This window comes from Ranitomeya variabilis, chromosome 2 (genome assembly GCF_051348905.1).
Source record: "Ranitomeya variabilis isolate aRanVar5 chromosome 2, aRanVar5.hap1, whole genome shotgun sequence".
Taxonomy (NCBI): Eukaryota; Metazoa; Chordata; class Amphibia; order Anura; family Dendrobatidae; genus Ranitomeya; species Ranitomeya variabilis.
In genome coordinates, this window is record NC_135233.1 from 175,138,253 (window position 1) to 175,165,359 (window position 27,107).

Consider the following 27,107-nt stretch of genomic DNA (forward strand, 5'->3'; position numbering starts at 1 on the left):
TGGGCCTACTAACGGTGTCTGCCCCTGCCTGGTGTTGTCCTCAACTGAATAAAGCTGAGCTTCTACCTTCTGGCTCTGATTAACTGCTGTTTTTTAAAAAATTGGTGTTTCCGGCCTACTAACGGTGTCTGCCCCTGCCTGGTGTTGTCCTCAACTGAATAAAGCTGAGCTTCTACCTTCTGGCTTTCGGCCTATACTATCAGATATTAAACTGCATTTGGCCTACTAGTGTGGTTGGGCCCTTGAAACAGTGTCTGCTGCTCTTGGGTTTGCTACTCCACTGAACAAAGCAATGCCGCCTGTTTAGTCCTGTTACCAATTTTGAACTGCATTTAGCCTACTTTATTCTTTGCCCCTATATCTGTTTCCTCCTCATCCTGCCCATTGCCCAGCCACTGCTAGATGAGTCTGCTGGTACATTGACCTAGACCACTACATTCCCCTTGCACTCTACACAGCCAGAATCTGACCCTGCTGAAAGTAAGGTTCCCCTTCCCGCATGTTATACCACCTTACACAGGGACAAAGAGGAAGGTGCAGATGAAAGTGCAGGTTCCTTCATCAGGTGGGGGGGGGGGCATACTCGTTGGCGACGTCACTGGCACAGGGCCCCTCAGAGTACGCAAAAATGTCGCTGCTGGTGGGAGGCACCCCCGCCATGCAAACACACCGCCGTACTTTGAGGGGCCCTGTGCCAGTGCCAATGCGAACGAGTGGGCCCCCCCTGCTTGCTCAGGATCACAGCACTTGCAACGTTGAAATACTTACCTCTCCCTGCTCCACCGCCGTGACGTAGTCCACGTTTCCTGGGCCCACTAAAGCCTTGAACCAGCCCTACCCCCCACAGCTTTTGCCAAATGACCCCCAATTTCCTATGCCCAACTATTATTATAAAGTTAATTAAGATTGACAAGCTTCAGAAACAAGAATGGATGTTTTTGGCATTAAAATGGGCACTGTAGGTGTTTTCCTGGCCTCCACTCACTGCCGACTATGCTTCCCCATTGACTTGCATTGGGTTTCATGTTTCGGTCGATCCCCGACTTTTAGCGATAATCGGCCGACTGCACTCGACTCGACTCTGGACAAAGTCGGGTTTCACAAAACCCGACTCGATCTTAAAAAAATGAAAGTCGCTCAACCCTAGTGACTACTTAACAAAATAATTATTTTGTAAGGACAAACATACTACACAATTCCAACAGGAACATTATGCTATTTATTACGTTAGAAGATAACTAAAGATTAAAGCAAAACAGCATTGTCTTGCCAGACAGTCGATCCCTCTGGTGACACAAAATAATTTGTTAAGACATCACGAACTTTTAGGCCTGAGGGCTGATGGCGTGAAAGAAGAACACGTGTAGTAGACAAGACAGCATTTGCATAATCAACTTCATCATCAGCAGATGATGGGCAATTATGGTATCTTGTAAAGTTGTGAAGAACAACATATGCTTTTATCACGCCATTGACATTGCCTTCACTCAGTTGAATTGCGGACTGAAGTACCCGCCATTTTGCAGTGAGAATGCCGAAGGAACACTCTACCAGATGGCGGACGCGGGAAAGACGCACACTAAAAATTTGCCGTAAGTAGTCCAGGCCTCTCCGTGGATATGGCCTCATGATGTTCCTTGATAATTGAAACTCCTCATCTGCTACCATCATGTAAGGCACCGCATCCAAATTAGCCCCTGGTATGTGACTTGGGGGTGGGAGATCCAAATCATTGTTGCGCAGCCTCCGACCCATAATGGAAGAACTGAAGACTCTAGAGTCTCCAGTTCTCCCATAGGCCCCAATATCTACAATTATAAACCTGTAGTTGCTGTCGACCAGGGCCAACAGCACTACAGAGAAAAACTGTTTATAATTATAGAATTGGGTCCCTGAGTTTGGCGGCTTACGCACATGGATGTGCTTTCCGTCCAGAGCACCAATACAATGCGGAAACTGGCACGTGTCCTGAAATCCTTGGGCAATACGTAACCAGTTTGACATTTTAGGCTCAGGCATCACCTCTTGATGGAGTCTTCTCCAGATTTCCGAACATGTATCCCGCACAATTCCAGAAATTGTGGATTTGCCCAGTAAAAACTCTAAATGCAGTGCCGCATATGAAAGGCCAGTGGCAAGGAATCTAAAAGAAAACAGTATGTATTAAAAAATACAAAATGAAACACATTACAGTGTTATATGGGCAAAACCTAAGCTAAAATAACTAAGAAGCCATGTTTAAACAAACATTAAGGGCATGCCATGGCTCTGATGTTCTATGAACTAAAATATTATAAAAGCACAAATGATGTTGAAGCTACATAACAATTTAATGATATAATTCTAAAAAGGGGTAAGACCATGAAAGAAAAAACATTATTTCTAAAAAGAGGATTTATACATACCGTAAAGTAAGGATAAGGCGCTCCTCTGCAGAAATAGCTTTGCGCATCCTGGTGCCCTTCTTGGTGATCCCTGGTCGCAAAATCTCCAGCAAAATATCAAACGTTTGTATCCTCATCCGACAATAGTTGAAGAACTTGTCCGGATTTGTCCTCAGAGCAGCATACAGACGGTTGAAATGGCCTTTATTGATCCGTTGCTTTAAAAGTGGATGTACCCACATCCGTATCCGCCTCCTCGGATCTACAATAACTGAGTATGGCTCCCCAAAACATTGGGAAAGTATCCAGTTGTAAAGCACACGCTCTGTGGTGTTTAAAGTCAGTAGATCAGACATGTAGCTCAGCAAGAAGAAATACACCAACGCAAGCAGGGACTCTACTGCATTGATTGTTGGCTGCCACCTGTTTTAGGGCCATTAAATAGTGTTCTTGATGATGATTTAAATTATTTTCAGGGAAAAAAAATGTTATATGTCCATTTTGCAAGCCTGCGAGAAAATTTCGCCATACAGATGCTATACGTATGTCACACGGATGTCACACTGATAATTTGATGTAAGGAAATCGCATCCTCGCACTGCACACAGATCACTGTTTTTGGAAACATTTGTGCAATTCTCGTCCGTGTAAAACGGACCGTATTTTTATACCTTGTGTGTGGCCTAAAGCTGTAAATGCTGGCCCAGACTGTGCTTCTGTGCCAGTATAAAAGGTTCTACTATGAGTCAATAGATTAGTCAACTACCTATCTTGCTTTCCTTACATTTTTCTACCAATGGTAATATATGAAACTGATGTTTGTGCTATCTGAGTATGGAAATTTGGAGGTGTAACATTAGGTATCAGGGCTCCCAGCTAAGAAGGCTTAGGGTATGTGCACATGTTGTGGATTTGGCTGCGGATCTGCAGCGGATTTGGCCCTGTGGATCTACAACAGTTTTCCATGTGGTGTACAGTACCATGTAAACCTATGGAAAACCAAATCTGCTGCGCAGAAACGCAGCGATTTATTTTCTGCAGCATGTCAATTCTTTGTGCGGAATCCACAGCGTTTTTACAGCTATTCCCTTATATGAATCCGCAGGTGTAAAAACGCATGCGAGATCCGCACAAAATCTGCAGAAAACCCACATGTAAAACGCAGGTCATTTTACCTGCGGATTCTGCAGAATCCGCTTGGAAAAATCCGCAATGTGTGCACATACCCTTACACTGCTCCGTTAATCACTAGGTCCTCTTTGAAACTTCACTTCAAAGCTGTAAATGCTGGCCCAGACCCTGATACCTCATGCACGGGCCATGGCTGACTGCTTTTGTGCCATTTGCAAATTTATATTATGGGTCAATCGACACCACTTTTCCTGGTGTCTGCCCCTAATTTTAGCTGTTTGGGAAGGTTTTTGTCACCCCTTAAGGTGTTGTGTACACATTTGGTTTGACTTCCGACTGAATTTAATGGGATTTGGGTATGGTCGGCGAACATGTTCGGCGAAAGTCTAAACGTTCAGCAAATCGAACCAAACTGAACCTTAAAAGGTTTGCTCATCTCCAGTAACAAGTACAGTGCTAGTATGAATTTTACAGAGGTGAAGTCCCCTCTGTTACTGTATGGTTAGTCTAAAAGGCATTTTCTGAGTGACAGACCCCCTTTAACTTATCATAAATTATTCATGTACATATTTCTAGAGCATTTACTGGTACATTTTTTAGAATATTTTATAGGTTAAAATACTTTACCAGCTAGCGTAGAAGTTGCCAAGAGAGTATGTAATATAACAGCACATAGAGGCAACAATTGTCCATTTACATCCAATTTTCTTTATTACAATAGGAGGGACAAACACTGAAGAGATGATTAAAGCTCCATAGATGATACTGAGTGAAGCGACTCCAAGGCCTTCATCTGCATTAAGGCTGCTCTAAAAAAAACACACAAACAAAATAGAAAAACAAATGTTGTCATTATGGCCTTTATGATAGTCTATGGAAAACTCTACAATTTGATAAGTTGTACAAGGACACATTTTGCTTTTGAACTGTGAAGAAAATTGAAAGTAACAATATCAATATTAAAAAAAAAAATAACTGGGAATGTCATAATTTTTATTTAGTGTCCCTCAAAAATGTACAGAAATCATAGGAAACTATAACATAATATAATATACCGTGTATACTCGAGCATAAGCCGACCCGAGTATAAGCCGACCCCCCTAATTTTGCAACAAAAAACTGGGAAAACTTATTGACTCGAGTATAAGCCTAGGGTGGAAAATGCAGCAGCTACCAGTATATGTCAAAAATAAAAATAGATACCAAAAAAAGTAAAATTAATTGAGACATCGGTAGGTTAAGTGTTTTTGAATATTCATATTGAATCAGGAGCCCCATATAATGCTCCATGCAGTTCTTTATGGCCCCATAGATGCCCCATATAATGCTCCATGCAGTTATGGCCCCATAGATGCCTCATATAATGCTCCATACAGTTATGGCCCCATAGATGCCCCATATAATGCTCCATACAGTTATGGCCCCATAGATGCTCCATATAATGCTCCATGCAGTTATGGCCCCATAGATGATCCATATAATGCTCCATGCAGTTATGGCCCCATAGATGCCCCATATAATACTCCATGTAGCTAAGGCCCCATATAATGCTCCATGCAGTTATGGCCCCATAGATGATCCATATAATGCTCCATGCAGTTATGGCCCATAGATGCCCCATATAATACTCCATGTAGTTATGGCCCCATATAATGCTCCATACAGTTATGGCCCCATAGATGCCCCATATAATACTCCATACAGTTATGGCCCCATAGATGCTCCATATAATGCTCCATGCAGTTATGGCCCCATAGATGCTCCATATAATGCTCCATGCAGTTATGGCCCCATAGATGCTCCATATAATGCTCCATACAGTTATAGCCCCATATAATGCTCCATACAGTTATGGCCCCATAGATGCCCCATATAATGCTCCATACAGTTATGGCCCTATAGATGCTCCATATAATGCTCCATGCAGTTATGGCCCCATAGATGCTCCATATAATGCTCCATGCAGTTATGGTTCCATAGATGCCCCATATAATGCTCCATGCAGTTATGGCCCCATAGATGCCCCATATAATGCTCCATGCAGTTATGGCCCCATAGATGCCCCATATAATGCTCCATGCAGTTATGGCCCCCTAGATGCCCCATATAATGCTCCATGCAGTTATAGCCCCATAGATGCCCCATATAATGCTCCATGCAGTTATGGCCCCATAGATGCCCCATATAATGCTCCATGCAGTTATGGCCCCATAGATGCCCCACATAATGCTCCATGCAGTTCTTTATGGCCCCATAGACGCTCCATATAGCACTGTGCCACATGTAATGCTGCTGCTGCAATAAAAAAAAAATCACATATTCACCTCTCGTCGCTGCCCGCTGCTCCTCAGCGTCCCATCTCTCTGCACTGACTGTTCAGGCAGAGGGTGGCCCGCACACTCATACGTCATCACACCCTCTGACCTGCACAGTCACTGCAAGAGGACAGGAAGACGGAGCGGCGTCCGGCGAATGTAACGCGGACAGGTGAATATGAAATACTCACATGGTCCCGGCGCTCCTGACGCTGTCCCTGCCTGTCCCATGGTACCGCAGCTTCTTCCTGTAATGAGCAGTCACTGGTACCGCTCATTACAGTAATGAATATGCGGCTCCGCCCCTATGGGAGTGGAGTCCATATTCATTACTTTAATGAGCGGTACCACGTGACCGCTGAATAGAGGAAGAGCTGCAGCGAGGGAGACCATGGGACAGGCTGGGACAGCGTTAGGAGCGCCAGGAGCAGGTGAGTATGTGACGGTCCTCTCTCCCCCTCACCCGCCGACCCCACCGCCGAACATGACTCGAGTATAAGCCGAGAGGGGCACTTTCAGCCCAAAAATTTGGGCTGAAAATCTCGGCTTATACTCGAGTATATACGGTAATATAAAATGTAGAATTTTTGTCTACTTCCTTTTCCATTGTAGGCTTCTAGCCCGGGAAAAGTATGTTTGAAAATATTAGATTAGGATCCCGTCACGCCTTATCATGGCTGGTGACCACTGATAAAAGTACTGCATGATCTAAGTATCATTTTTATGATGATATTCTGTATAGCAGTAATTCAGGTAAAATGTAATTTACTTAATGTTTTCATACATCTTAGCACTTACAGAGTGTTATTGTATTCTTTTATGTGTGCTTCCGCTGAGAATTTTGTGTTGAGAGGCATGTTTGATAAATATAAGTTTAAGTTCAAATCAAAGGCTGGTGGGCTCTTGGATTGCCCAATTTATGTGCTAAGTATCTTCATTTTATAATTAAATTCTATGTACCAGCAATATAGTCTAAATTTCATACTGTATAGTCAATGTTTGCATACATCTTAGCACTTACAAATTGTTGCTGTGTACATCAGTATAGCACAAACTTCTTTTGCTAATTAGTTTTATAATTTTTTTTAGGGTGAGCTGTATGTTTCTGATAGGGATGAATGAGCACTAAAATGTTTGGGTGCTCGTTGCTTGAACTGACCAATTCCTAATACTCACATGCTCGTTTCGAGTATTAAGTATGGTATATTGGGAGTCAATAGAAAAGCCAAGCTTTTTTTCTGGCAGACCACACAAAGAGGTCTAGGGGGCAGTGAAAATGTTCAGATGGATGGGAAAAGTTCTGAATGTAAGGCGAACAGAATGGGGAAGACCCCTGGAAGCAACTCTGACTCCCAGATCGCTGCTGAGTAGTGTTGAGCATTCCGATGCTGCAAGTATCGGGTATCGGCCGATACTTGCTGTATCGGAATTCCGATACCGGGATTCCGATACTCTTGTGGTATCGGGTATCGGGTATCGCAACAACATTAATGTTAAAATGTGTAAAAGAGAGAATTAAAATAAAAAATATCGCTATACTCACCTCTCCGACGCAGCCGGGACTTCAGCGAGGGAACCGGCAGCGTTGTTTGTTTAAAATTCGCGCTATTACTTGGTTACGTGAATTCCCGGCTTGTGATTGGTCAGGTCGGCCATGTTGCCGGGACGCGGACCAATCACAGCAAGCCGTGATGAAATTACGTCACGGCTTGCTGTGATTGGTCCGCGTCCCGGCAATATGGCCGCCCTGACCAATCACAAGCCGTGACGTCACGGGAGGCTGGACACGCGCCCATTTTAAAATGAGCGCGTCCAGCCTCCCGGCTTGTGATTGGTTGACCGCGGCGCAACCAATCACAAGCCGTGACGTCACGGGAGGCTGGACACGCGCCCATTTTAAAATGAGCGCGTCCAGCCTCCCGGCTTGTGATTGGTTGACCGCGGCGCAACCAATCACAGGCCGTGACGTCACGGGAGGCTGGACACGCGCCCATTTTAAAATGAGCGCGTGTCCAGCCTCCCGTGACGTCACGGCTTGTGATTGGTCAGGGCGGCCATATTGCCGGGACGCGGACCAATCACAGCAAGCCGTGACACCTGCTGGTGAGGCTGTGTACACCTGTATTTATTAGTTCCCTATAGTGACACCTGCTGGTGAGGCCGTGCACACCTGTATTTATTAGTTCCCTATAGTGACACCTGCTGGTGAGGCTGTGCACACCTGTATTTATTAGTTCCCTATAGTGACACCTGCTGGTGAGGCCGTGCACACCTGTACGTGAATTCCCGGCTTGTGATTGGTCAGGTCGGCCATGTTGCCGGGACGCGGACCAATCACAGCAAGCCGTGACGAAATTACGTCACGGCTTGCTGTGATTGGTCCGCGTCCCGGCAATATGGCCGCCCTGACCAATCACAAGCCGTGACGTCACGGGAGGCTGGACACGCGCCCATTTTAAAATGAGCGCGTCCAGCCTCCCGGCTTGTGATTGGTTGACCGCGGCGCAACCAATCACAAGCCGTGACGTCACGGGAGGCTGGACACGCGCCCATTTTAAAATGAGCGCGTGTCCAGCCTCCCGTGACGTCACGGCTTGTGATTGGTCAGGGCGGCCATATTGCCGGGACGCGGACCAATCACAGCAAGCCGTGACGTAATTTCGTCACGGCTTGCTGTGATTGGTCCGCGTCCCGGCAACATGGCCGACCTGACCAATCACAAGCCGGGAATTCACGTAACCAAGTAATAGCGCGAATTTTAAACAAACAACGCTGCCGGTTCCCTCGCTGAAGTCCCGGCTGCGTCGGACAGGTGAGTATAGCGATATTTTTTATTTTAATTCTTTCTTTTACACATTTATATGGTTCCCAGGGCCTGAAGGAGAGTTTCCTCTCCTTCAGACCCTGGGAACCATCAGGAATACCGTCCGATACATGAGTCCCATTGACTTGTATTGGTATCGGGTATCGGTATCGGATTGGATCCGATACTTTGCCGGTATCGGCCGATACTTTCCGATACCGATACTTTCAAGTATCGGACGGTATCGCTCAACACTACTGCTGAGCAATGGTATCACAATTTTACTCCACTTTAAGGAGTGACAAAAAAAACCATTCCAAACCAACCAGAAATTGCATTTTACAGGATAAAAAATGTTAAGAAACATTCTGTCCTGTATAATGACTTGTATATAAGGCAAGATGTAAAAAGGATTTTAAAAAATATACAATTTGAATTTATTGAAGGAATTTATATTAAACTAGATGGCAGCCCGATTCTAAAGAATCGGGAGTCTAGAATCCATATATACTTTATTTATTCAAATGTAAGAATAATACAATTAATAAATAATAGTAAGAAAGAACAAAAAATGGCTGCACTCACCAGCTCTTGACAATTCTTGTTATTTAAGGTACAGTTACACAGGATCCATGAACATGCTTATGAGGGGAGTGATGAAAGACATCAGACAACAACTTTGCATGTTGTGGCAAATGCCACAACAACGGTTCTTTGCTTAAGAACAATAATGTAAATAATAAATAATATGTATCAATAACTATGTATATTGGTATGTTCTATGACATTTTAAAATATTTCATTATTATGTGGAAAAGCTCTTAGTACCCATACTGGCGCATACTTGTGTGCCCATCAGGTATTTTCACAGTAAAATTTTCACAGGTGGGGCCCCTCGTCCTCCGATTTGGTGGGCGGGGACCCTCGTCCTCCGATTTGGTTGGTGGGGCCCCTCGGCCTCTGATTTGGTTGGCGGGGCCCCTCGGCCTCTGATTTGGTGGGCGGGGACTCTCGGCCTCCGATTTGGTGGGCAGGGACCCTCGGCCTCCAATTTGGTGGGCGGGGACCCTCGGCCTCCGATTTGGTGGGCAGGGACCCTCGGCCTCAGATTTGGTGGTCGGGGACCCTCGGCCTCCGCTTTGGTGGGCGGGGCCCCTCGGCCTTCGATTTGGTGGGCGCAGGCCCCTCGGCCTCCGATTTGGTTGGTGTGGACCCTCGGCCTCCGATTTGGTGGGCGGGGACCCTTGGCCTCCGATTTTGTGGGTGGAGACCCTCGGCCTCCGATTTGGTGGGCGGGTACCCTCGGCCTCCGATTTGGTGGGTGGGGCCCATCGGCCTCCGATGTGGTGGGCGGGGCCCCTCGGCCTCCAATTTGGTGCGCGGGGACCCCCGGCCTCCGATTTGGTGGGCGGGGCCCCTCGGCCTCCGATTTGGTGGGCGGGGACCCTCGGCCTCCGATTTGGTGGGCGGGGACCCTCGGCCTCCGATTTGGTAGGCGGGGCCCCTCGGCCTCCGATTTGGTGGGCGGGGACCCTCGGCCTCCGATTTTGTGCGCGGGGACCCTCGGCCTCCGATTTGGTGGGCGGGGCCCCTCGGCCTCCAATTTGGTGGGCGGGGACCCTCGGCCTCCGATTTGGTGGGCGGGGACCCTCGGCCTCCGATTTGGTGGGCGGGGCCCCTCGGCCTCCGATTTGGTGGGCGGGGCCCCTCGGCCTCCGATGTGGTGGTCGGGGCCCTCGGCCTCCGATTTGGTGGGCGGGGCCGGGCCCCTCGGCCTCCGCTTTGGTGGGCGGGGCCGCTCAGCCTTCGATTTGTTGGGCGGGGCTCCTCGGCCTCCAATTTGGTTGGCGGGGACCCTCGGCCTCCGATTTGGTGGGCGGGGACCGGCCTCCAATTTGGTGGGCGGGGACCCTCGGCCTCCGATTTGGTGGGCGGGGACCCTCGACCTCCGATTTGGTGGGTGGGGACCCTCGGCCTCCGCTTTGGTGGGTGGGGCCCCTCGGCATCCGATTTGGTGGGCGGGGTCCCTCTGCCTCCGATTTGGTGGGCGGGGACCCTCGGCCTCCGCTTTGGTTGGCGGGGCCCCACGGCCTCCGATTTGGTGGGCGGGGTCCCTCTGCCTCCGCTTTGGTGGGCGGGGCCGCTCGGCCTTCGATTTGGTGGGCGGGGCTCCTCGGCCTCCGATTTGGTTGGCGGGGCCCCTCGGCCTCCGATTTGGTGGGCGGGGCCCCTTATCCTCCGATTTGGTGGGCGGGGACCCTCGGCCTCCGATTTGGTGGATGGGGCCCCTTGGCCTCCGATTTGGTGGGAGGGGACCCTCGGCCTCCGATTTTGTGGGCGGCGACCCTCGGCCTCCGATTTGGTGGGCGGGGACCCTCGGCCTCCGATTTGGTGGGCGGGGCCCATCGGCCTCCGATGTGGTGGGCGGGGCCCCTCGGCCTCCGATTTGGCGGGCGGGGACCCCTGGCCTCCGATTTGGTGGGCGGGGCCCCTCGGCCTCCGATTTGGTAGGCGGGGCCCCTCGGCCTCCGATTTGGTGGGCGGAGACCCTCGGCCTCCAATTTGGTGGGCGGGGACCCTCGGTCTCCGATTTGGTGGGCGGGGCCCCTCGGCCTCCGATTTGGTGGGCGGGGCCCCTCAGCCTCCGATTTGGTAAGCGGGGCCCCTCGGCCTCCGATGTGGTGGTCGGAGCCCCTCGGCCTCCGCTTTGGTGGGCGGGGCTGGGCCCCTCGGCCTCCGCTTTGGTGGGCGGGGCCGCTCGGCCTTCGATTTGTTGGGCGGGGCTCCTCGGCCTCCGATTTGGTTGGCGGGGACCCTCGGCCTCCGATTTGGTGGGCGGGGACCGGCCTCCGATTTGGTGGGCGGGAACCCTCGGCCTCCGATTTGGTGGGCGGGGACCCTCGACCTCCGATTTGGTGGGCGGGGACCCTCGGCCTCCGCTTTGGTGGGCGGGGCCCCTCGGCCTCCGATTTGGTGGGCGGGGTCCCTCTGCCTCCGATTTGGTGGGCGGGGACCCTCGGCCTCCGCTTTGGTTGGCGGGGCCCCACGGCCTCCGATTTGGTGGGTGGGGTCCCTCTGTCTCCGCTTTGGTGGGCGGGGCCGCTCGGCCTTCGATTTGGTGGGCGGGGCTCCTCGGCCTCCGATTTGGTTGGTGGGGCCCCTCGGCCTCCGATTTGGTGGGCGGGGCCCCTTATCCTCCGATTTGGTGGGCGGGGACCCTCGGCCTCCGATTTGGTGGGCGGGCCCCTCGGCCTCCGATTTGGTGGGCGGGGCCCATCGGCCTCCGATGTGGTGGGCGGGGCCCCTCGGCCTCCGATTTGGTGGGCGGGGACCCCCGGCCTCCGATTTGGTGGGCGGGGCCCCTCGGCCTCCGATTTGGAGGGCGGGGACCCTCGGCCTCCGATTTGGTGGGCGGGGACCCTCGGCCTCCGATTTGGTAGGCGGGGCCCCTCGGCCTCCGATTTGGTGGGCGGGGACCCTCGGCCTCCAATTTGGTGGGCGGGGACCCTCGGCCTCCGATTTGGTGGGCGGGGAACCTCGGCCTCCGATTTGGTGGGCGGGGCCCCTCGGCCTCCGATTTGGTGGGCGGGGCCCCTCGGCCTCCGATGTGGTGGTCGGGGCCCCTCGGCCTCTGCTTTGGTGGGCGGGGCCGGGCCCCTCGGCCTCTGCTTTGGTGGGCGGGGCCACTCGGCCTTCGATTTGTTGGGCGGGGCTCCTCGGCCTCCGATTTGGTTGGCGGGGCCCCTCGGCCTCCGATTTGGTTGGCGGGGCCCCTTATCCTCCGATTTGGTGGGCGGGGACTCTCGGCCTCCGATTTGGTGGGCGGGGCCCCTCGGCCTCTGATTTGGTGGGCGGGGCCCCTCGGCCTCCGATTTGGTTGGCGGGGCCCCTCGGCCTCCGATTTGGTGGGCGGGGACCCTCGGCCTCCGATTTGGTGGGCGGGGCCCCTTGGCCTCCGATTTGGTTGGTGGGGCCCCTCGGCCTCCGATTTGGTGGGTGGGGACCCTCGGCCTCCGATTTGGTGGGCGGGGACCCTCGGCCTCCGATTTGGTGGGCGGGGACCCTCGGCCTCCGATTTGGTGGGCGGGGACCCTCGGCCTCTGATTTGGTGGGCGGGGCCCCTCGGCCTCCGATGTGGTGGGCGGGGCCCCTCGGCCTCCGCTTTGGTGGGCGGGGCCAGGCCCCTTGGCCTCCGCTTTGGTGGGCGGGGCCGCTCGGCCTTCAATTTGGTGGGCGGGGCTCCTCGGCCTCCGATTTGGTTGGCGAAGCCCCTCGGCCTCCGATGTGGTGGGCGGGGACTCTCGGCCTCCAATTTGGTGGGCGGGGACCCTCGGCCTCCAATTTGGTGGGCGGGGACCCTCGGCCTCCGATTTGGTGGGCGGGGACCCTCGGCCTCCGATTTGGTTGGCGGGGCCCCTCGGCCTCCGATGTGGTGGTTGGGGCCCCTCGGCCTCCGATTTGGTTGGCGGGGCCCCTCGGCCTCCGATTTGGTATGTGCTCTGCCTGGGGCCACTGTGCTCTGCCTGGGGCCCCATATGCTGCCTGGGGCCCCTGTGCCCTGCCTGGGGCCCCATATGCTGCCTGGGGCCCCTGTGCTCTGCCTGGGGCCCCTGTGCTCTGCCTGGGGCCCCATGTTCTGCCTGGGGCCCCTGTGCTCTGCCTGGGGCCACTGTGCTCTGCCTGGGGCCCCATGTTCTGCCTGGGGCCTCTGTGCTCTGCCTGGGGCCCCATAAGCTGCCTGGGGCCCCTGTGCTCTGCCTGGGACCACTGTGCTCTGCCTGGGGCCCCATATGCTGCCTGGGGCCCCTGTGCTCTGCCTGGGGCCCCATATGCTGCCTGGGGCCCCTGTGCTCTGCCTGGGGCCCCATATGCTGCCTGGGGCCCCTGTGCTCTGTCTGGGGCCCCTGTGCTCTGCCTAGGGCCCCATGTTCTGCCTGGGGCCCCTGTGCTCTGCCTGGGGTCACTGTGCTCTGCCTGGGGCCCCATGTTCTGCCTGGGGCCACTGTGCTCTGCCTGGGGCCCCATAAGCTGCCTGGGGCCCCTGTGCTCTGCCTGGGACCACTGTGCTCTGCCTGGGGCCCCATATGCTGCCTGGGGCCCCTGTGCTCTGCCTGGGGCCACTGTGCTCTGCCTGGGGCCCCATATGCTGCCTGGGGCCACTGTGCTCTGCCTGGGGCCCCATATGCTGCCTGGGGCCCCTGTGCTCTGCCTGGGGCCCCATATGCTGCCTGGGGCCCCTGTGCTCTGCCTGGGGCCCCTGTGCTCTGCCTGGGGCCCCATGTTCTGCCTGGGGCCCCTGTGCTCTGCCTGGGGCCACTGTGCTCTGCCTGGGGCCCCATATGCTGCCTGGGGCCCCTGTGCTCTGCCTGGGGCCCCATATGCTGCCTGGGGCCCCTGTGCTCTTCCTGGGTCCCCTGTGCTCTGCCTGGGGCCCCATATGCTGCCTGGGGCCCCTGTGCTCTGCCTGGGGCCCCTGTGCTCTGCCTGGGGCCCCATGTTCTGCCTGGGGCCCCTGTGCTCTGCCTGGGGCCACTCTGCTCTGCCTGGGGCCCCATATGCTGCCTGGGGCCCCTGTGCTCTGCCTGGGGCCCCATATGCTGCCTGGGGCCCCTGTGCTCTGCCTGGGGCCACTGTGCTCTGCCTGGGGCCCCATAGGCTGCCTGGGGCCCCTGTGCTCTGCCTGGGACCACTGTGCTCTGCCTGGGGCCCCTGTGCTCTGCCTGGGTGTAGGACACTGGTGACGTCACTTATCTCCGGACATTACCTCCGGACATTAGCTCCGGACATTAGCTCCGGACATTAGCTCCGGACATTAGCTCCGGACAAAGCCACGGAAGTTGGCACAAATTGCAGGAAGTAGTATTCTAGGCAATTATATATTAGATTTATGAAGGAAGCAAGAACGGCCAAAAATTAGGTACTTAGGTACACTCTGTATTAGACATAATGGAGAGCCTCATACACATTCTGTTCAAATTGTCATGTATTGGTGCGCCTAGACCCATAAAGGCAATGCAGTTTTGAGGGTTATATACCAAGCAAATTTACTCCAGACCACGGAATTGTCTATGGGTGAGCAATATAAAACCGATATGGGTATGTGCATATATTGAGCAAAATTTCTGCACCATTTCTGCATCTCTTGTCAGGAAAAAATGCAGCCATAGGACCGAGAGAACTAAAGTGAACTAAAGGGTGCCATCCAGGAAACCGAGACTGCTTCACTATTGTAAGTATGGTCCTATTATGGCCTTATTTTCTATATTAATTCGTATTGCTCTCTAGTTCTCTCAGTCCTATGGCTTATTGATGCCTACACTGACACCTTGTGGTGTCTTTAGCACTTGCACTTTATTTTTATTTGAAATTTTTTTATGTGTTTATTATCTTTATGATAACTATTTGTGCACTTTTTGTGAGCCATATGAATTGTCATGGTAATATTCCTGGATTGTTTCTCCCCCTTCTTTGATTTTTTTGATGATTTTAATATCTGCATTGTTCGTTCTTCTGTTATGATTTACCTGATTCATGAACAAACTATATATCATTTATATTTATCAGTGTGATTTGTGGTCGGTTCTTTTCTGTTTTTTTGGTGTTTTGCAAACTTCCCGACTGTCCACCACTCTTCTTATTTTAGTCCTTTTTACTAGGCTGGCAGATATAATCATGATCTTTTTTACTTTGATCACTATTGGTGTTATTACTTTTATTATATGTGGTCTGCTACTGCTAGTTAGTAATCCTTGGCTTGGTTCTATAATCTTTTTTATCTAAGTGGTGAAAAAAAAATTCCAAAAATTATTTTAAAAAAGCGCCATTTTCCGATACCCGTAGAGTCTCCATTTTTCATGAAATGGAGTTGGATGAGGGCTTATTTTTTTGCATGCCGAGCGGATGTTTTTAATGATACCATTTTGGTGCAGATATGATCTTTTGATCGCCCATGTTTGCATTTTAATGCAATATCGCGGCGACCAAAAAAATTTAATTCTGGCGTTTTGACTTTTTCTCTCACTACGCCATTTACCAATCAGTTTTATCTTTTTTTTTATTGATAGATCAGGCGATTATGAAAGCGGCAATACCAAATATGTGCATGTTTGATTTTTTTATTGTTTTATTTTGAATGGGGCGAAAGGGGGGTGATTTGAATTTTTATATATTTTTTTATATTTTTAAAAACTTTTTTTTTTAACTTTTAGCATGCTTCAAGACTAGAAGACTAGAAGCTGCCATAACTCGCTCACAGCAAGCCAGAAGTGACAACAATAGAGTTCTCCAGGAGACCTCTGGTTGTTATGCCAACCCACTGGTGATCCTCAATCACGTGATGGGGTCACCGGTGGGCGGATTTCTGGCGTGATTGCCGGAAGAGCTGGTTAAATGCCACTGTCAGCATTTGACAGAGGCATTTAATGGGTTAATAGATCACGATTCCACCCGCGGCTGTTTTTTACACATGTCAGCTGTTCAAAAAAGCTGACATGTGCCAGGAAAGACGTGGGCTCATCGCCGGAGCCCACATCAAAGGGAGGGTGTCCGACATCAGAGTAAATATATACGCGAGATGTCAGAAAGGGGTTAATGAGCATAGTGTGACCATATACCTTTTACTGTCAGTCTGATTAGGAGACTCTCTTTCAGACAAATGCTATCCTGTGATTTACCCACGCTCTCCTTTTACTACTAGAGCAACAACAATACTATAAGTTTGAATGTACAACAACACACTTTGGATCTTGCGTACATAGTTAACCCTTCCTCTTCCTATCCTCATGAGTTGTTTAAAGCCTTTGGTCTCTTTCACTCTACACACCATATTGAGCTGACATACTTTGTGAGCAGACCCTGCCTGAATGCCTAAATACTAACAGCCTTTGGTGTTCTCGGAGATTTCCTTTTTTTACTTGTCACTGTTGAATACCTTTCTACAGATCTAGACCAGACTTTTTTGGTTATACTTACCTTTTATTTTCCTTTTTGTATGTGGTAAACTCTGAAACATTAGTATGTATGTGCCTTAGACCTTTATCTTCCAATGATATTTTCCAAAACAAATAGATGGATACATAGTCTTTGTGGAGAACAATTTTCTTAAATCCTTAGCCTTCATTTATGATATGATATTAATATAAATTTGTTTTAATTTATAGTGACTCAGCTCGGGAGAAGCCGAAACCTTATATTTTAAAAGAGTCACAGTTATTTCTGAGCTACCGTTATTCCTGTAAAATTTGTGTTCAACTTGGATGAAAAATTCTTTAAACATATGAAAATAAAAGTATAAAGAGTTTAAACCAATAAGAGTGCGGTATCTTTAAAAATCAAACATGCAGAGAATTGACATAAGGCCAGGGTCACACTTGCGAGTTCAATGCGAGAAACTCGCGCGAGTCTTTCGCATCAAGTCCTGACACTGCCACCGACACTCGGGACCGGAGCGTGCTGCTGCATAGAAATACATACAGCCGCAAACTCTGGTCCCGAGTGCCGGTGGCAGTGCCGGGACTTGATGCCAGAGACTCGTGTGAGTTTCTCTCATTGAACTCGCAAGTGTGACCCCCGACTTAAGGCAGATTATTTTCAAATCTGAAAGTCAAAAATACGGTGCGCGTGCATGACACGTCAGCTTTTCATTCACTTTGCTGGCATCAGGTTTTGCTTCAGGCTTTTTCACAAATCCGTGCAGAAAAAACGTGACAAAAATGCACCAAATCTGTAACATATGCACAAAGCCTACATTTTTGAAGACATTTACTGAGAGTTACATACCAACGAAATGTACTCCAGATGACAGAGTTGTCATAATAATTGTAATAATGTCCTTTCTCTATTTTTATATTCATTAATATCATATTTTCAAAGACATTTATATCTCTCCGATTTAGAATCATATTTAGTTGAAATAAGACTACAAACCTTTGCGTTTTTTAGCTAGCTTGCTTTATAACTTTCAATGAAAAGGTGTCTTCAATTACTTCTTTTTGGTATCAAAGATAACAGGATGTTACGGTCAGACTATATGACCTTCATATTGTAAGGAGGTTACCTTCTCTGCTACATGCCTGGAACCACTTAGCTGTGCAGCAGGTTTCCCTGGGGGCAGACTTAGAGACCGGGACAGGAAGGAAGCCGAGCTGAGAGAGGAAAAAGGCACGCGTTCCAGGGCTAGAGCAGTGTGTACTGGAGAGAGAGCAGCGTGTGCAGCGGAGAAAGCAGCAGGCGCAGTGGGGAGAGCAGCAGATACAGCGGACAGAACAGCATGCAGCTGCGCTCTGGGGAAGAGAGAGAGAGCTCCCGGTCGGAGGACTGAGACAGGGAGATTGTCCAGAAAGACTGCATCTTGTGAGTACGTGAAAGCGGACTCTGCTGTGACTGGAGAGGTGCGCCCTGACACCCGTGCAGAGACAGTGACCCATGCAGAGACAGTGACCCATGCAGAGACAGTGGCCCATGCAGATACAGTGGCCCCTAGTATCCACGGTATTAGTGCAGAGCCCCTGATTCCAGTTGGGAGACCCAATAATAGACTGAGCATCTTTCTCCCGGGATAAGCTGCACTGTTGAAGCAAAAGACTCAGAGCACAGGGGACCCCGTTTGCCTAGCATTCCAACTGCTCACCACAGTAACCCCTTAAACCCCAGGTTGCGGGTTCCTAGAGACTACACAGCCCATGGAAAACAGAGGGACACAAGTGCCTCTGTTTCTCAGTGCCTACGTTGGAGAAGATGACCCTACAAGCAAGTCCTCATCAGACTGATAAGTGTTTTCCCAATCAATTCTGTTTACTACTGTTATACTGTTTGCCTGTCTGGGAAATTATACTGCTTCCCGTATATTTTGCACCATTATTTTATCAGTTTATATTCTACTGTTTTCTCCCTACAAGGAGAATATTGCCCCTGTTAATAAACCCCCCTCAACAGTTGGTTTGTCTGTTCCATGGTAACATACTCTACCTTGCACGCTATTACACTTAGCGTAGTCAGCAGGATGTCACATGGTAGAGCAGAAAGGGCAGACCAAGCAGTTGGGGAAGCTCTAAGGTCTAACATTTCCCTGGAAGCCATGTTGAATAATTTGCCATGGTTCACTGGGAGCAATGTGATGCTGTGGAGCTGGACGGAGTGTATCCGGGGAATGATGCGGATGCACCCCATGACACCAGCCCTGGAGGCAGAAATTGCATTGATGGCCCTGGAGGGGGAGGCATGGGAGAGATACTCTAGACAAAATGCTGCGCATACTGGAGGACCTGAGAATGGAAATTAAGCAGGTCCGTGAAGAAGTGGCGGCCTCAAGAAGAACTCTGGCAGTAGGGCCCAGCCCTTTGGTGCAATGTGGAGAAGCTGCCCCCGAAAAGAGGGTGAAGCTACCAGGAGAAGAAGCCCTCTTATATGCCACACTTGTGGAGAGCCCGGCCACATCACCCAATGGTGTCCCCACTGGAGCTGACTATCCCCGCGTCCTCCTTTAAACTAGGTGGCTTCAAGCTCGAGGGATGCCACTCGGAGCGTGGAGAGCTGAAAAGGAGTAGTAAAAGTCCCTCCAGCCTTGTTTCCACGTGCCCCCTGGTCTGGGCAGATATCAGTGGAAGAGCGGTGCTTTGCCTGGTGGACACAGGCTCACAAGTGACCACCATGCCTGAGGGATATTTCTACAATCACTTCACGGAGGCGCTATGGCCCGAATGGGGCCCTGTGATCAAACTTATGGCGGCCAATCACTTGCCCATCCTGGTCACAGGGGTGGTACGGATGAACATGGAGGTCTGCGGTAAAGATGTCGGGAGAAGAGGAGTAGTATTGGTGGATGGAGAAGTAGCTAAAGACCATACCGTGACCCTTGGCATGTATGTGTTAAAAGACCTCGGGAGCCTTCCTCTCAACGAATCCCTGGAACAGTTCCTACAACAATGGAGCGACCAAACACCCCAGAGAAGGTTTTTTCAACAGCTGATATGGACAGCACAGGTCCGGAAAGTATACAGCAACGGAAAGGAACTTGGCAAAGTCATCATCCCCGCCTCTGTCAATCGAATGTTGCCCCCTGGACAGACGGTCCTTCCCCTGCCTATACGAACTGGTATCCCGCTGGAAGGGGTGGAAGTCCAGATTGAGCCCAGCAGAGTCGTCCAGCTGCCATCAGGAATATTGGTTGCATGGTCCCTGGCTACCGTGCGGGACAGTACTGTCCTGGTGCGCTGCATGAATTTGGGGGAGACAGATGCAACTTTACACCCCAGGAGTGAAGTCGCCCAGGTCCTGGGCCTCCCAGATGAGCTGGTCCCATTGAAAACGGTGCAGCTGACCGCTAGGCCAGAAGATCCATGGCTGGTGACCGTCAAAGCGGAGGCAGCTCCGAACGCCAGACTGCTGCAAGAAGGGCGACAGATATTGGAATGCATGTGGGCAGAGCTCTCAAAACTTACCCCACAGCAGGTACCTAAGGTGGAAGCCTTATTGGGGAAATATCGGGAGGTGTTCGCCAGAGACGAAGACGACTTTGGACGCACCATGGCCATTACCCATGAGATACCCACCAGGGATGCAGCCCCAATCAGGGAACGGTACAACCAAATACCCCCACAGATGTACCAGCAGGTGAAGGGAATGCTCTCACATATGTTGATGAAGGGAGTCATATGTGAGAGTCAGAGCCCGTGGGCTGCCCCTATAGTCTTGGTGAGAAAGAAGGACGGGTCCTTGCAGTTCTGTGTGGACTATCGCCGGCTCAACACTTGCACTGTGCAGGACTCATACCCACTGCCCAGGATAGAGGAGTCCCTGTCGGCAATAGGGAATGCCAGGTATTTCTCCATGTTAGACTTGGCCAGCGGCTACTGGCAGGTGCCCATCTCCGAGCGAGACCGAGCCAAGACGGCTTTCATCCTTCCGATGGGACTGTATGAGTTTGACAGAATGCCCTTTGGCCTAGCCAACACCCCTGGAATGTTTCAGCGACTCATGGAGAGATGTCTGGGAGACTTGAACTCTGAAGCCACTTTGATTTACTTGGATGATATCATCGTATTTGCCCTTACCTTTGAGGAGCATCTGCAGAGACTGGGGCAAGTTCTGAGTCAGCTACAGAAGTACGGCTTAAAAGTCAAACCCCAGAAATGTCACCTCTTCCGGACTGAGATTGAATACTTGGGGCACATTGTCTCTGCTGAGGGGGTGAGGCCTTCCCAGGAGAAGATCGCTGCTGTACAAAAGTGGCTAACTCCAAAAACTGTGAAAGATGTGCGTGCGTTCCTGGGACTCACAGGATACTTCAGACGCTTCGTAAAAGACTTTGCTCGCCTTGCTAATCCACTCCAGGAGTTATTGAGGGGAGTGCCCTCTTGCACCAGAAACAGGAACATACAGTGGGGGAAGCGTCAGGAAGAGGCATTCTTAGCTCTTAAGAAGGCTCTGACGGAGGCCCCTGTGCTGGCCTACTCCGACTTCATGCAGTCATTCATCTTGCACACTGATGGGAGCCTGCAGGGCCTCGGGGCAGTACTGTCGCAGATGTAGGACGGAAAAGAGCGCGTCATCGCATACACCAGTTGGTCTTTGCATGACTCGGAAAGGAATCCAGAAAACTACAGTTTGTTTAAGCTGGAGTTGTTGGCGATGGTGTGGCCAATGACTGAGAAGTTCGCGGAATATCTGGCTGCCTCAGAAGTTCATGTACGCACCGATAACAATCCGCTGGCCCATCTCAAGACTGTCAAGTTAGGGGCCCTAGAACAACGTTGGGTAGCCCGATTGGCCAAGTTTTGATACAGAATTTTGTATAAAAGAGGAGCCGAGAATGTTTATGCAGATGCCCTCTCTCGAATGAACTATCGCAAACCAACACCCAGCCAGGATGAAGAACTGGAGGATGTGGAAGTTCCAGGTTTTGGAGAGACTGCCAGGACGGTGGCAGCGGTGCGGGAAAATGAACAGGAAGAGGCCTGTGTTAGTTTGTTGGAGCAGCCCAGCGACAAGTGGGTCCGAGTGTAGCAAGAAGATCAGGAACTAGCTAAGTTGAGGCAATGGTTCATGTCTGAACAAATGCCCAATCGTCACGAGAGGAGGTCCATGTCATCTTTAGTGCTGAAGATGTTACGCCAGTGGGAGAGGCTCCAGTTGCAGGATGGTATCCTGTACCGGAAGGCATTCCTGCAAACAGAACTTGGTTCTGTATGGCAGATGGTTATTCCCTCATCCCTGATAGATCAGGTGGCTAAGGAAGCGCATGAGAACGGAGCACACTTTGGGCCGGAAAAAACTTTCCAGTGGTTGCAGCGCCTATTTTATCATCCCCACCTGAGGAACATTGTGGAGAAAGTATGCCAGCAATGCAGGAGCTGTGAGCTGGTCAAACCACCAGAACAACGAGCTCCCACAGAGATGGTGAGGTCTTCTGGCTCCATGGACCTCCTGGCCATAGATTACTTGACAATTGGACCAGCGCACCAAGGCTATGAGCATTGTTTAGTGATGACAGACCACTTTACTAAATTTGCTGTAGTGATGCCCACACGGGACCAGACTGCCGAGTCTGCTGCTCACGCAATCTGCAAGCACTTCATACAGGTGTACGGGTGTCCTAAGCACATCCATTCTGATCAGGGGGCCTGCTTCCTCGGAAGAGTAATGGAGGAGTTGCATCAGCTGTACAAGATCGATAAGTTATGGACCACCCCTTACCATCCACAGGGGAACGGGACTTGTGAAAGATTTAACTGCACTCTGATTCAAATGCTGAGGACACTGGTAGAGGACCAGAACGCGAGGTGGACTGAGTCCGTCCCTGAATTGGTGTGGGCATATAACAATCCGAAACACAGCACCACCGGATTCGCTCCCTACTCTTTGTTCCTCGGCCGACCCGGGAAGGGGCTGGCAGAACTGGAGCTGGAGCCTGAGGAGGACTACCCACGGATGGGGGTGTACTCCTGGGTTCAAGAACACCATCATCAGCTGCGGACCATTCAATGGCTAGTGCAGAACCATCTACAAGAATTGGAACACCCCCAGGTAGCTCCTCAAAGGGGGACAGCCCTGCGGCCTGGAGACTGAGTCTTAGTGAGGGAAAAGTACCAACACAACAAATTGGGGTACCGGTGGGAGATGAGGCCGTACCGAGTGAAGCAGCGGCTCGGCAATGGGAGTCCCGTTTATGAGGTTCAGCCCGAAATGGAAGACGGAACCCCCACTCGCACACTGCACAGGAATATGTTGCGTACATGTTTGTCTCGAGATCCTGAATCAGTTCAATTGGCCCCAGCGCCCTCACCGACTGCACCAGTGATCAATGTTAATGTGGAAGATGAGGAAGACTCCCAATTTCTCCCAGGGAACCCGGAAACAGAGCTGGTGCCTGGAATTACAAACATATCAGAGGAGACCTCGACCTCCACTCCTCCTACAGGAGTTGACATCACCGCCCCTGCTGATTTGAGACTCTCTGAATGGTCAGCAGCTGGTGTACCCCCGTTTGCTACAATCAGGACAAGTTCATCTGGCAGCAGATTGTGCAAGGACTGGAAGATTGCCAACAGGAACTTCGCAAACTTTTGCCCGTGGAATGGCGAGGAAAAAGAGGGGGGACTGTAAGGAGGTTACCTTCTCTGCTCCGTGCCTGGAACCACTTAGCTGTGCAGCAGGTTTCCCTGGGGGCAGACGTAGAGACCGGGACAGGAATGAAGCCGGGCTGAGAGAGGAAAAAGGCACTCGTTCCAGGGCTAGAGCAGCATGTACTGGAGAGAGAGCAGCGTGTGCAGCGGAGAGAGCAGTGGGTGCAGTGGGGAGAGCAGCAGATACAGCGGACAGAGCAGCACACAGCTGTGCTCCGGGGAAGAGAGAGCTCCCGGTCGGAGGACTGAGACAGGGAGATTGTCCAGAAAGACTGCATCTTGTGAGTATGTAAAAGCGGACTCTGCTGTAGCTGGAGAGGTGGGCCCTGATGTCCGTGCAGAGACAGTGACCCATGCAGAGACAGTGACCCATGCAGAGACAGTGACCCATGCAGAGACAGTGGCCCATGCAGAGACAGTGGCCCCTAGTACCCACGGTATTAGTGCAGAGCCCCTGATTCCTGTTGGGAAACCCAATAATAGACTGAGCATTGTTCTCCCGGGATAGGCTGCACTGTTGAAGCAAAAGACTCAGAGCACAGGGGACCCCGTTTGCCTAGCATCCCATCTGCTCACCACAGTAACCCCTTAAACCCCAGGTTGCAGGTTCCTAGAGACTACACAGCCCACAAATAACAGAGGGATGACAAGTGCCGCTGTTTCTCGGCGCCTACGTTGGAGAAGATGACCCTACAAGCAATTCCTCATCAGACTGATAAGTGTTTTCCCAAGAGATTCCGTTTACTTCTGTTATACTGTTTGCCTGTCTGGGAACCTATACTGCTTCCCAAATATTTTGCCCCATTATTTTATCAGTTTATATTCTACTGTTTTCTCCCTGTGAGGAGAATATTGTCCCTGTTAATAAGCCCCCCTCAACAGTTGGTCTGTCTGTTACGTGGTGACATACTCTACCCTGCACTCTATTACAATATCATAGCTACATTTTTATTTTTATAGCTCTGTACTTTCCAAAAGTAGAGTTATTGTTAAGACACACCTTTATCTTTATCTGTTTAACATCTTTACCCCCAAGGCTGGTTTGCAAATTAATGACCAGGCCCTGTGATTATGACACTGTTTTCTCATGACATACTGTACTTCATGATAGTGGTACAATTTCTTTGATATGACTTGGGTTTATTTGTGATGTTTATTTTCATGCCTTAAATCACACAGATGTGTCACACAAAATACTCAATAAGTAACATTTCCCACATGTCTACTTTACATCAGCACAAGTTTGGAATCATTTTTTTTTTCATTAGGGAGTTTTAAGGGTTAAAAGTTGACCATCAATTTCTCATTTTTACAACACCATTTTTTTTTAGGGACCACATCACATTTGAAGTCACTTTGAGGGGTCTATATGATAGAAAATATTATTCTAAAAACTGCACCCCACAAGGTACACAAAATCACATTCAAGAAGTATATTAACCCTTTAGGTGCTTCAGAGGAATTTTTGGAATGTTTAAAAAAAAATTAACATTTAACTTTTTTCACAAAGATCCAATTTTTTTTCCCAAGGATAACAGGAGAAATTGCACCCTAAAACTTATTGTGCAATTTGTCCTGAGTACTCTGATACCCCATATGTGGGGGTGAACCACTGTTTGGGTGCATGTCAGAACTCGGAATGGAAGGAGCGCCATTTGACTTTTTCAACGCAAAATTGGCTGGAATTGAGATTGGACGCCATATCGCGTTTGGAGAGTCCCTGATGTGCCTAAGCAGTGTAAACCCCCCACAAGTGACACCATTTTAGAAACTAGACCCCTCCAAGGAACTTATCTATATGTGTGGTGAGAACATTGAACCCCAAGGGCTTCACAGAAGTTTATAACGTAGAGCCGTAAAATTAAAAAATCATATTTTTTCCAAAATAAATCTTTTAACCCCCAATTTTAATTTTCCCAAGGGTAACAAGACCCAAAAGTTATTGTGCAATTTGTCCTGAGTATGCTGGTACACCATATGTGAAGGTAAGCCACTGGGCGCATGACAGAGCTCGGAAGGGAAGGAGTGCCATTTGACTTTCCAATGCAACATTGGCTGGAATTGAGATCGGATGCCATGTCGGGTTTGGAGAGCCCCTGATGTACCTAAACAGTGGAAACCCCCACAAGTGACACCATTTTGGAAGCTAGACACCCAAGGAACTTATCTAGGTATGTGGTGAGAACTTTGAACCCCCTGGTGTTTCATTAAAGTTTATAACACCCGGGAGTGAAAATAAAAACATGATATTTTAGTCCCCAATTTTTTATTTTCCCAAGGGTAGCAGGAGGAATTGGACCCCAAAGGTTGTCCAATTTGTCCTGAGTACGCTGATACCCCATGTGTGGGAGAAAACTACTGTATGGGCACATGTCGGGGCTCGAAAAGGGAAGTAGTGACTTTTTGGAATGCAGACTTTTATGTAATGGTCTGAAGGCGTCATGTCGCGTTTGGAGAGACCATGATGTGCCTAAACAGTGGAAAACCCCCACAAGTGACCCCATTTTGGAAACTACACCCCCAAAGAACTTATCTAGATGTGTGGTGAGAACTTTGAACCCCCCGGGGTGTTTCACTGGCTGGAATTGAGATCGGACGCCATGTCACATTTGGAGAGCCCCTGATGTGCCTAAACAGTGGAAACCCCCTTTTCTAACTCCAAACCTAACCCCAACACAACCCCAACCCTAATCCAAACCCTAGCCATAAACCTAACCACAAACCCAACCCTAACACACCACTATCCCTAATCCCAACCCTAACCCTAATCCCAACCCTAAAACTAATCCCAATTGTAACCCTAACACTAACTTTAGCCCCAACCCTAACCCTAACTTTATCCCAAACCCTAATACTAACTTTAGCCCCAGCCTTAACCCTAACTTTAGCCCCAACACTAACCCTAACCCCAACCCCAAACCTAACTCCAATGGAAATGGAAATGGAAATAAATACATTTTTTTATTTTATTATTTTTCCCTAACTAAGGGAGCGATAAAGGGGGTTTGATTAACTATTTATAGCGGGTTTTTATAGCAGGTTTTTATGCTTGGCAGCTGTCACACACTAAAAGACGCTAATAGTGTTGAGCATTCCGATACCGCAAGTATCGGGTATCGGCCGATATTTGCTGTATCGGAATTCCGATACCGAGATCCGATACTTTTGTGGTATCGGGTATCGGTATCGAAACAACATTAATGTGTAAAAGAAAGAATTAAAATAAAAAATATTGCTATACTCACCTCTCCGACGCAGCCTGGACCTCACCGAGGGAACCGGCAGCGTTGTTTGCTTAAAATGCGCGCTTTTCCTTCCTTCCGTGACGTCACGGCTTCTGATTGGTCGCGTGCCGCCCATGTGGCCGCGACGCGACCAATCACAGCAAGCCGTGACGTAATTTCAGGTCCTTCTAGGCATTCAGTATTTTAAAATTACGTCCCGGCTTTGTGATTGGTCGCGTCGCGGTCACATGGGCGACGCGACCAATCACAAGCCGTGACGTCACGGGAGGCAGGAGACCGCGACATGACCAATCACAAAGCCGGAACGTAATTTTAAAATACTGAATGCCTAGAAGGACCTGAAAATTACGTCACAGCTTGCTGTGATTGGTCGCGTCGCGGCCACATGGGCGGCACGCGACCAATCAGAAGCCGTGACGTCACGGAAGGAAGGAAAAGCGCGCATTTTAAGCAAACAACGCTGCCGGTTCCCTCGGTGAGGTCCAGGCTGCGCCAGAGAGGTGAGTATAGCAATATTTTTTATTTTAATTCTTTATTTTACACATTAATATGGTTCCCAGGGCCTGAAGGAGAGTTTCCTCTCCTTCAGACCCTGGGAACCATCAGGG

General features: G+C 50.2%; 1 protein-coding gene across 2 annotated transcripts in view; it reads right to left on the reverse strand.

Moving 5' to 3' along the window:
- UNC93A (unc-93 homolog A) overlaps positions 1-27,107 on the reverse strand; it is a 331,492-nt gene that overhangs the window by 254,623 nt on the left and 49,762 nt on the right. The window contains exon 2 of one of the 2 annotated variants that reach the window (XM_077283221.1): positions 4,143-4,324. In XM_077283221.1, the coding sequence (XP_077139336.1) occupies positions 4,143-4,324 (182 nt within the window). The remainder of the gene's footprint in view (positions 1-4,142; positions 4,325-27,107) is intronic. The other variant, XM_077283222.1, reaches the window with a different exon arrangement.